This window comes from Trachinotus anak, unplaced genomic scaffold (genome assembly GCF_046630095.1).
Source record: "Trachinotus anak isolate AG129_WGS33_773 ecotype Australia unplaced genomic scaffold, CSIRO_AGI_Tana_v1 ptg000032l, whole genome shotgun sequence".
Taxonomy (NCBI): Eukaryota; Metazoa; Chordata; class Actinopteri; order Carangiformes; family Carangidae; genus Trachinotus; species Trachinotus anak.
In genome coordinates this window covers 16,551,720-16,562,726 of record NW_027273883.1, presented here as the reverse complement: position 1 = coordinate 16,562,726, position 11,007 = coordinate 16,551,720, and the positions used below count along the sequence as shown (strand labels likewise).

The 11,007-nt window shown below is 38.7% G+C and overlaps 1 protein-coding gene across 1 annotated transcript; it reads right to left on the bottom strand.

The window, feature by feature from the left end:
- Positions 1-1,373: 1,373 nt before the first annotated feature.
- Positions 1,374-10,436, bottom strand: rcc1 (regulator of chromosome condensation 1). The gene is made up of 10 exons (XM_071469885.1): positions 10,300-10,436; positions 8,578-8,678; positions 7,998-8,185; positions 7,704-7,883; positions 4,480-4,576; positions 4,240-4,362; positions 3,934-4,074; positions 3,698-3,817; positions 2,725-2,877; positions 1,374-2,161 (listed from the first exon to the last, which is right to left on the bottom strand). The coding sequence occupies exons 2-10, from the start codon at positions 8,654-8,656 to the stop codon at positions 1,986-1,988; spliced, it is 1,257 nt and encodes a 418-aa protein (XP_071325986.1). The 5' UTR covers positions 8,657-8,678; positions 10,300-10,436; the 3' UTR covers positions 1,374-1,985.
- Positions 10,437-11,007: the final 571 nt, after the last annotated feature.

The following is an 11,007-nucleotide window of genomic DNA, read 5'->3' as shown; positions in this document are numbered from 1 at the left end:
ACTTGTGCCATCATTTGCATACTTAAGTGTTTCTGATTTACATTCATGACTTCACGTGTATGGAATGCAGTGTTTGCATCCATAACAGACATAAAGCAAACTAGGGTGCAACTTCTGGGCAGCTGTGCCCATAAGCTAGCAAAGCTGACCTTTTTCCAGTGGCTTAGAATGACATGTCTGTAGAGTTGATGATAATGCCCTATACTAATGTATATATAACTGTCTAAATTAAATTAGCTCTATTGCAAAGGTGAAGGGCACTGATAATCAGATCGGACTAAAACTATGCGATGTTTCGCTCCTTCCCGGCAGCGGTGGTTTCAGCAATAAGGGCAGATCCTACTTTACAGTTTGTTTGTTTTTTTTCTTTAAAGGTATGTAGCTACTACTACATAACCTACATTAGCTTTGATGGTTGTTCACTTAACGGTCCTGCCAAGAGCTTCAGCCCTCGTTGCATTCATAAGATAGGGTTATAATACACCCTCCGAGAAGCGATACTTCTTCAGGGCACACTTGAAGCTACAGTGACTCGGTATTGGAAAGTGACATTTACTGACTGGGCTGGGGATAGCTGGTTAGCATACAAACTTCAGAAGAAAATAATAGATAGAAACAGAAGCAAAACAAGAGGATTGGTTTCCACCACTGCAGACAGCTCTTGGCGAGTTAAGGAATGAAATTTGATGCTGAACGTTTCTTCTAGACTGGCAACTGAACAGCTGTTAATGCTAATGTTGGCTATACAGCAATAGCAAAACTTACACATAGCTCCACTAAGGTAGTAAAGATGTGAACAACAAATGTGCCCATATACTCTAAACTGGAAATATTAACAACAAACAAACATCTTTCAGATTGACTGAAATGTCAAATTTCATTAACATAATGTGCGTTTTGTGTTGTGTTGGATTTTCCACTTTCCAATCAGTGTTAGATGCAGCACCCTGCCAACATGGCTGTGGTTAGTTCATGAAAGGGTTACAAATTTTAATCACTGCTCTGACTGAAGACTACTTTGCTGATTAGTCAACTGACTGTTTTGTTTTGACATGTCAGAAAATAGTTTAAACTCTCCATCGATGAGTTTCCTACAGTTTTTTGAAAATGACATCTTTTGTCCAACCGTCGTTCTAAACCAAAAACTATCTTGTTTATAGTCATAAAGGACAAGGCAGCAAATCCTCACATCTGTGAAGCTGGAACCAGTGAATGTTTGGTATTTTAGACTGGAAAATAATGATCACTAACAATACTACTACTGCTGCTACTAATGATAATGACAAATATTTTCCAAACAAAAAAAAAAAAAGATATTTGATAATGAAAACAGTTGCAACATAGTTGATGTCTATGCTAAGAAAAGGCTTAAAAACTTAAAATGTCATCTTTATTTTCAGACAGGGAAACCAACAAAATGCAGGATACACGTTATCAAATGTTCAAATAGCCACAACCATTTCGTGTGCCCTAGGTAAAATGAACAGTAGTCTCGCATATTAAACTCACTGAGTACAAATGTCCTGTCTGAACCAAGGTCAATGAAATTATTGCTTTAAAGAAAAGAAAAAAAAAAACACATTAAAAAGACTATTGTTTGGGGAAGTCATTAAAAGGCTTGCACTCTCATTTCCTTTACGTACATGCAGTCACATTCACAAACACATCACAAATGCCATCTTACAGTCATACTAATGAATTTTAATGAAATGAATTCAACGGGAACATCAAAAACTAGATTTAAAAAAATAGTCTCTCATTTGTCATGATCTACCGAACATCCACAAAAATTTTCCCCACACTAGGAAGAACAGAGTTCTCATAAAAGGGGCTGAACCTCTCCCCTCCCCTCGCCCTGCACCTCTCACACTCCCTCGGCTCAGCACAGGAAGTCACATACAGATTAACCCATTCCCTACGTTTAGGCAAGGCCCCACCTTGACAAAGATCGAAACATCTCCCTCACTCTCTGCCAGAGATGGTCATCAGCTCTCCTGCTTGTCTTTAACCAAAAGGACCGTGTGCTGCCCTCCACTGGATGCCATCAGTACTGCACGGTTCTCCAGCTGTTTGCCTGTCATCTTCACGGGGCTCCACTCATCGTCCTCCTCTCCTGTGCCGAGCTGCAGGTTGGTGCCCATGCCCCAGGCATACACAGATCCTGGAAGCACAGCCAACAGTAAGTGGAGTGATCATCCTTTTCTGTTTATCCACTTAGCTCATTGCAAACATTGCACAAATACAGCTGACACACAGCTGGAAAAATACAATTCATACCAGCAAGCAGTACAGAGAAACTGCAGTGATAAGGGATATCTACTTTACATCCAACTATACTTAAAACCAATGTTTGTTTTCCTGACAAAGAACAGCTTGCAATCGAGTGATTAATGATGGTCCTCTGTAAACAGCAAAGGCAGAAGACGCAAGCTGCTCTTTTACTGTTGTAAAACCTGTTAGAGAGAAGTTCACTCAGGATGGTTGTGTGTAGAAAAGGTGTGACTGACACAGGTGACTGTTTATGTCTGTGCTGTAGTTTGCTGTAAACACAGAATGGTGACCCATCCTTACTTCAACTGCAGAAATGACCAATCAGAAAACAAGCAAGTCTAATTGACTGTTGATTGTTCAAGTATCAGGGCTTGTTGTGGTTCATAATCTTAAAAGCAAACAGACTCAGAAGTCGGTCACTTAACGCTCTGCCTCATTTGCTTTGTTTCTTACCTTCTCTGGTGACAGCGAAGCTGACTGATGCCCCACAGGTCACACCACTAGCCAGCTCCATCCCCATCACAGGTGTGGGCTCACTCTTTTCTTCAGCCCCTTGGCCCAGACCAAGACGACCATACTCTGCTCTGCCCAGGCTATATACCTGTCCTAAGAGAGGAAAAGAGGGACACATTTTAACAAAGTTCATTTTTACTTCTTGCGTTTTAATATAATTTTGACATTTTAAAAATTACTTATTACATTCCCTTGTATTGCCTGATGTTTTGTTTTGCACTTTGCCTCTCTTTTCATCAGTTTTATTTGGATTACATTGTTAAATCACAAACTAGAATTATTGCCTCACAACCAGCCAAGTTGCAGGAAATTATTGTCACAATCTCCCCTTCCTGAGTATTAATTAACAGCCAGAAGTGTTTTTGCAGAACACACTGTGAAGTTGACCTGTAAACACTTCAACACAATGTCATCACTTCATCATTTTATCCTTTTAGACTTTTGTGTTAAATTGTATCATAATCATCTTAGGAATTCATAAATTATAGCTAAAAATGAGTTGTGTAAGGTCACAGTGACCTCGACCCTTGACCGCCAAATTCTAATTAGTTCATCCTTGAGTCCAAGCAAATGTTTCTGCCAAATTTGATGAAATTCCCTCAGGGCGTTACTGAGATGTTACATTCATGAGACTGGAGCAGATGGATGGACAGCCAACCCCAAAACATAATAAAAATGTAGAAGCTGTTCGATCAAAAACTGGCGATATATGGCCTTTAGGACAGAGTTAGGACTTGTGTTTGTGCTAGAACATGACTCTTAACACCATTCTTAACATATTACTTGTGTACTTACAACTAATAAGTTATAAGTTATATAAGATCCTTATCAGACTTTGTAGTTCCTTCCAGACAGATTTTAACTGCCATTCAATAAAGTTCAAGTCAGATATGGTCAGTTAGCTGCAGTTTACCTTCAGCATCAAGGCAAAGAGTGTGATGTTGTCCTCCAGAGAAGTCAACCCATGAAGTGGTAGAGTTCTTGAAGCACGTCAGTTTTACTGGGACAAAACACATCTTGGTGCTTTTAGTGCCTAGTGGGATAAATAAAAAGGTGTAAGGACACACTCAACAACCTCATAATGCAGGAGCAACTGACTTCTAGCAATTCACATTATCAAATGACAACACACTGATGTGCCACACTGACCCAGCTGGTGATAGTTGGAGAGGCCAAATCCATACACGTGTCCCTCTTTTGATACAGCAAAAGTGAAGTATGCTCCACAGAAGGCATCGATGAAGTGAACTTTCCCTTTGACTTTAACCATCTGCGGTACCAGCAGCCGGCCTGAAATTGCAGGACACACAGTAAGCAAGAACGCCACAGTAATAACACAAGGAATGAACACATCTATGGTCACTGTAATCACAAATCATAGAGTAAGGTCAATGTAAAAATCTTTCTCTCACTCACTTTTATTCTATCAAAATGTAAGAGGCTTTTGTTACTTACCAAGGCCTTTCCTGCCTCCTCTGTTTGAAAAATGCTCAGGCACTCTTCCCAGCTGCCCCTGTTCTGCTGTGCCTGATGTGTAAAGATTTCCCTCCAGTGTTACCAGGACCAGGTGATCATTACCTATCAACACATTCATGAAAATTGACCAAATATATTGTTAGAACTTAATACGCCGCAAACAATAATTTAAAAAAAAATCTAAATTAAAATATGTGACTGAAGTGGCCTATTTTTTACCTGATGCAATTTTCACAACAGGTTCTGTCATGGGGACTTTGACTGGAACAGGAGATGGTTTCATGGGCTCCAGAAGACCTATGACACCATTGTTATCCTGGAAAGAAAAGGTCCAGAATAGTATTGGTTTAACTCAGAGATATGCATTACTCATACTAAGTTACCAAAAAAAATTAAAATAAAATAAAAAATACAGCATGGCTGTAAATGTGACCAAATTGTTGTTTGCTGTAATGATATGATAACAGATAGTGGGAACATAGTTTCATCTACAGTGGACATTTGCAGTGTGACTGTATGCTTTTACTGAAAACAGTAATTGAATGAATGATTTCACGTTTAGGCACATTTTGATGCCCATTGAACATATGCTATTCAAAATACCTTTAATAGTGAGTAGTGCCTTGATGCCTTGAAAAGTATTCTATTTTTTAAGCATAAGGCTGCAACATATGAAAATACTGAAAAATTGAAGGGTTCTGAATACTACCTGAACACACTATACCCATTAATACAATTCAATTCTGTGACAGTATTGGTTGGTTTGTCTGCTTTACCCACCAAGAAAACTGCACTGCACTAGGCATTTTAGCTAATTTATCAATTTCTAATTGATAATGTACTTGATTTTTCTTGGATGACCAAAAAAAAAGGACCATTCACTGCAGAGTTGAGCATTAGAGGCCATGCAATTGGAGACATTTGTTTTGCTAAATTTCTTTTCATGTAATCCCCACCTAAAAATAAAAGCATTGTTTGAAGAAATTTTCAAAGCAGAGGTTGAAGAGTCTTTAACACAGAGTTAATTTTATCACCATCAGAAACCAAGTGGGAATGTCGAAGGTAGGCAGAGGTAATAGAGATGTAATTGCCAGTGTGCCACTGAGTATAATAATAAAACACTGATGAGTATTCTCACGGGAGGCCTGATAAGTGCTGAGAGAGGAAAACAGCAAGGACTGGCTTTACGAAAGGTCATCAAACTGTGGTTGAATTTCTCCACTTCTGTCTTTCATGAATGAAATGTGAAGCCCTATTTCTCCCCAAGTCTATGACATACTGCAAGTGGGGAGCCCTGAGCTATGGGGTATAAACAGGTCTGTAGGGTTATGAAAAGAAACTGATGAGCAAAGTGTAATAGACAAGAAGATATATTACATATATACACAACCACATACATTATGTGTATGTATGTGTGTGTGTATATGTGTACTTGTAAATGCTACATAGTGAGGACATTTTGGCTGGTCCTCACTTTCTGACATACCTTCAAATTACATTTTCAGGGTCTAGGGGTTTTAGGGTTAGAATTAGGTTACAGTTAGGGTCAGGCATTCAGTTGTGATGGTTAGGGTGTAGGGAATGTATTATGTCAACGAGTGTCCTCACACAAGACAACCTGTTGAAATTCAAACCGAGCATCAGAATGGGGAGGAAAGGCAATTTAAGTGACTTTGAATGTGGCGTGGTTGTTGGTGCCAGATAGGCTGGTCTGAGTATTTCAAAAACTGCTGATCTGTTGGGATTTTCCCACACAACCATCTCTAGGGTTTACAGAGAATGGTCCGAAAAAGAGAAAATATCCAGTTCTTTGGGCGAAAATGCCTTGTTGATGTCAGAGGTCAGAGGAGAATGGCCAGACTGCTTCGAGCTGAGAGGAAGGCAACAGTAACTCAAATAACCATTTCTCACACCCAGGGTATGCAGAAAAGCATCTGTGAATGCACAACACATTGACCCTTGAAGCAGATGGGCTACAGCAGAGAAGACCACACCAGGTGCTACAATTCACACAGGCTCACCACAATTGGACGATTGGAGAGAGAGATATATAGACACACACAAGCTCAGATTAATTGGAGAGATTAATCCGACAGGTTTGACAGCCTGGAGTACTTGAATGATGGCGACATGACTAGAAGAGATGTTCTTACAGGAAATGAATCTGCTCTTGAACTCACATTAAGAAAAGGAGTGAAAGTTAATTGGAATCAAAGTGATACAAGTAATTTACTGTTCAGCATAATGATCAAGGATATTTTTCCTTTCATGAAAATAAAAGAAATGATGAAGTGAAAATGTGGATAATATGTGGGGATTCAAGTTGTCCGTAATAAAAGCTTGATGTTAGAAAATATATTAAATTGAGGATAAAATAATTGAGCTGGAAAGAGCTGATATATTTAGTTTTACTATTTTGTAAGATTGTTTAAGGCTTCCTAGCTTCTGCTGTGCAGGCTGAGGAGGGAGGGCTGGAATTAAAAACTTTGATTGAGTTATTGCAAACAGTAATAATGATAATGGGGAGGAGGAGGAGAAAGAGTTCCTGGTTAATTATTCATCCAAATGCAATATTGTATTGTACAGAATACTGAATAGAAATGGACTGCTGATGCCACTGAGACATCACAAGCATTAATATAGAGGAAGATAAGAGAGAAAAGACAGGAACATTTGAACAGTGAAGTGTAGATATTTAATTGAAGGTGGACAGGAAAAAAGGGATGAAGTCAGAAAATGTACCTGAAGAATAGTCTGAAGATTATAAATCCTCATTTACTCAGTCAGTTGAGTATATCTGACATTGGACGCTTGACTCCATCAAAAGTGAAGAAGACAATATTGGAGACTGCTGTATTTCGGTCATGCATAATATATAATAGTATGGTCCTGGGCTTTTGAACATTGTCAGTTCACTACTTTTTAAACATACAATATGAGACAATTTAAATACATTATATAGAGTATGTGAGTTGTCACGATTCAGAAAATGCTGCAAAATGGTGACATGCTTCAATGAATAGTGAATTATTCTGACCAGCTTTTTGCCAGCTGAAGTGTATCTAACCTGAAGGAAAATGTCTTTTAAAAAGACAGAGGTCTCAAACTGCACATACTGTGTGTCTGTGATGCTCAAGTGTATGCGCAAGGTGAACATGAGTACTTAACATTTCTCCTGGGGTTATAATATAATACAATACAATACAATACAATACAATACAATACAATATAATATAATATAATATAATATAATATAATATAATATAATATAATATAATATAATATAATATAATATAATGTGCATATTTTAATTATATATTTATATTTTTTATAATTTCATTGTAATAAAAATAGTAGTTGAGTGGTTGTTGGGAAAATCTCTCACACACAAACACACACTTCCAAGCACAGGTGTCAGTGGCTGAAAACAGCAGGTAACTAACCCTGAAGGACCCCCAGATGTAAACAGTTCCGTCCTCTGTGAGTGCAGCTGTGTGACTGTCCCCTGCTGACACCTGGACCACCTTCTCCTCCAGTGTCACCTTTCCTGGAACCATCTCAGACCCCTCCTCTGTTGTGTCCCGACCAAGGGCCCCTTCATCATTACAGCCAAATGTATAGACCTGGGGGGAAAAAACCATATCAGTTAATCTAGGAAACTAAAGACCCTTGGTTAAAATGTTAGAAGGAAATCTGCCATGCAATTTTAAAAAGAAATAAGACAGATATTCACTTACATGGCCAGTGTCGCTGAGGCACACAGTATGCATGCCTCCTGCTCTCACTTGCACAGTCTTCTCTGGTAGGGAAACAAGGGCTGGCTTCTTCCTCTCAATGATGTCCTCACCTAAACCCAACTGTCCAACATCACCCTGGCCCAGAACCAGAACCTGACCTGCCTCCTTGCCATGACTCCTGTGGGAAACTGGTACACACACGCACACACATGTTATTAGATTTACAAATTGTAATGTGACATAAATCTAAAAAATGAAAAACAAAGAACTGTTGTGGTGCACGAGGCAACTTGTTAAAACTGTGGTTGTTTATTGTGACATTCTTATAGCCACATGTTTTCCTTCCATAAACTGGGTGTGTATTGATATCTTAACAGCAATTTGATTTTATTCTTCAAGTTAGAAATACATCTGTAGTGTATTTTCAAATGGAGTCTCAGTTGGGCTAGCAAGTTAACAAAACACAAATAAAACACTGTTTTATTATCCATGAGCAGAGACATTGGTCCAGTCAAGCCTTTTTCAATGCCTTTTTAAAAAAAACAAAAAAAAAAACAAAAAAAAACAGCCATTAACTTACCTTTCACTTTCTTTGAGTCTTTATCATCCTCCACAATAGCCTCGGACTTCCTCTTGATGGCGGTCTTTTTAGCAGGCATGACGGAAACTCTTTAGGAAAAACTTTGGGAAAAACATATGAGGAGATTTCAAAAAACTACCATGGGTTAAAGTCACTGAATTGTATATCTGGTGGTGCAAAATGCAACAAAAATCTAAAAAAACAAAACACAATTCTATCAGACCTTCTATGGCCCAGTCTAAGCAAACACTATGCATGGGGAGCTTTGTCTTTTCTTCCAGGGCCAGTGGACAAAGACACATGGTGGACTGGCTGGATATTGAATAAATATCAAATACTTAATATGGTCTACTTTTCGCATGCTGTAAGGTTTACATTTGGAGAAAACCATAAGATGCTTTCAACCCTGTCTGTTGCCAGCTGAACAATAGTACTGATGATCTGTAATGGTATGGGCAGCTGCTAAGGCCTGAGCTGCATGGCAACATGACAACTAGGGCATTTGAGGGCAAATCATAGATTTGCCTCAAGTGCAAAGTGGAACAGCACTGATGCACCTTCTTGATATGCCCAGTAAGCATTTTTCATAGCCAAGATTTAGCAAGTTTGAGAGGAACAGAGAATCATCATTTGTTTTAATTATACCTGTGCTTTTCCTGATGTGAAATGTCAAAATGTCTGCGCAAACAAAATGATCAATCATCGTGAGAACAATTAGTTGACAAAGAGCAAATAATCTGCTCTTCAACATCTTGAAAATAGATTCAGTAAGTTATCAAGCATAAATACCCTTTACTGGTTCTAGCCTCTGACACATAAGGGACATTAATGTTATGTCCTAAGGTTTTAGACTGCTGGTCAGAAAAAACAAGCTCATGTTAACATAAAAATTGCCACATTCCTGCATAATGCCTGCATACAACACTGAATATCCATAACAATGTTGTGGGGCTTTGAGTACAAGGCATAACCATATTGAATAATATAGACATTCTCATAAACCCACAAGCTTATAACAAACCTAGAGGACCGACAGGCACAATCAGTCTTTATTTGGGTCATAACATTGACCAGAAGCTGTTAGGGTTCAACAGCTGCCAGAGGCTCATTTCAATGGCTGGCAGTGTCAGGTTCCTTCACCCCACAGACAACTGTGCCTCCTCCGCCTCTGCCTCCATGCTGGTATGAACATGACCACTTGTTCAACAATTTAAGCTGGAACCACACTCAGCGTTCAAGGCAGACACCAACTTATCTTGTAGACATGTTTAGAGAGGGCTGACAGTGCGTTAACATTTAACTTAAACCCACAGTTTAAAATAGGCAACGTGATCTAACGTTGGCAGTTGTCCATGTGTCCTTGCTAACATTTACCATTTTACCTTACGTTAGCCGCACACGGCTGCTCTTCAGTCTAATTCTTGATTGTAAATAAAGGTGACACAGCCGGCTGCTAAGACATTAAAAATGTAACTTACAAAAGTCACGTTTTTACCCCATAAGCATGTTAGTAGACTCACAATAAAGTAAAGCTAGTCTACATGACACTGGCTAACTGTCTGCGAGCCAGCTAACTAGCTAGCGGCGTTAGCATGACATTCGGACATGAATGAACCACAATAACATTATTTATTGAATGAACTGCATACACCTCGATTAAGTAGTGCTTATTATTGCATGTCTTTCCCAGTTGGACAGTTAAGGAGCTGATAATTTACTAACCTGTGATATATAGAAGTCTGTAGTTTGCCTAGAAGTGAACATGCGCAACTTGTTCCCGGTCTTGAGGCACGCAACACACGCACGACGTTACGTTTTTTGTAAAATTAAAGAGACAGAAACACTCAAACCCAGCGGCGGTGTCCTGGTAGTGGTACCCATTTACCAAGTTTTCATTCATTTACTGAAGTAAAAGTACTGATAACCAATGGTGGAAGAAGTACTACTCAGATCACGAGGCGAGAGAGGGTGAAAGTAAAGACATTTGTGGGAATGTCTGCAACGGTGTTGGGATCAATTCTCCAAATAATATTTGATCTCCTTTTTCAGAAAGATTGTCACAAATGTGTCTGGGTGTTGCATAAGTAAAATGAATTAGATTAAATCTGGTAAAACAGAAAGAATTACTCACTTAAAAAAATCTCCAATTGTTAATTGGTCTATGCTTTAATTGCGACTACATGCATTAATAGTACATTGAGACATTAAACTGCAAATTTGAATAAAGACTGGAAAAATGTAGGCGTCCTAAAACTTGACCTGTAATGTATAAGATCATGATTTGAAAAGTAAGCTGGAACTTCAGCTGTGAAATATGTGTAGTGAAGTCAAAAGGACAATAATTACCAAATCTCTGAAATGTTGTGGCACTAAAGTATAGCCTACAGTATTGTAAAATTGAGGTAAAATACATAAAATTGCACAAGTGCA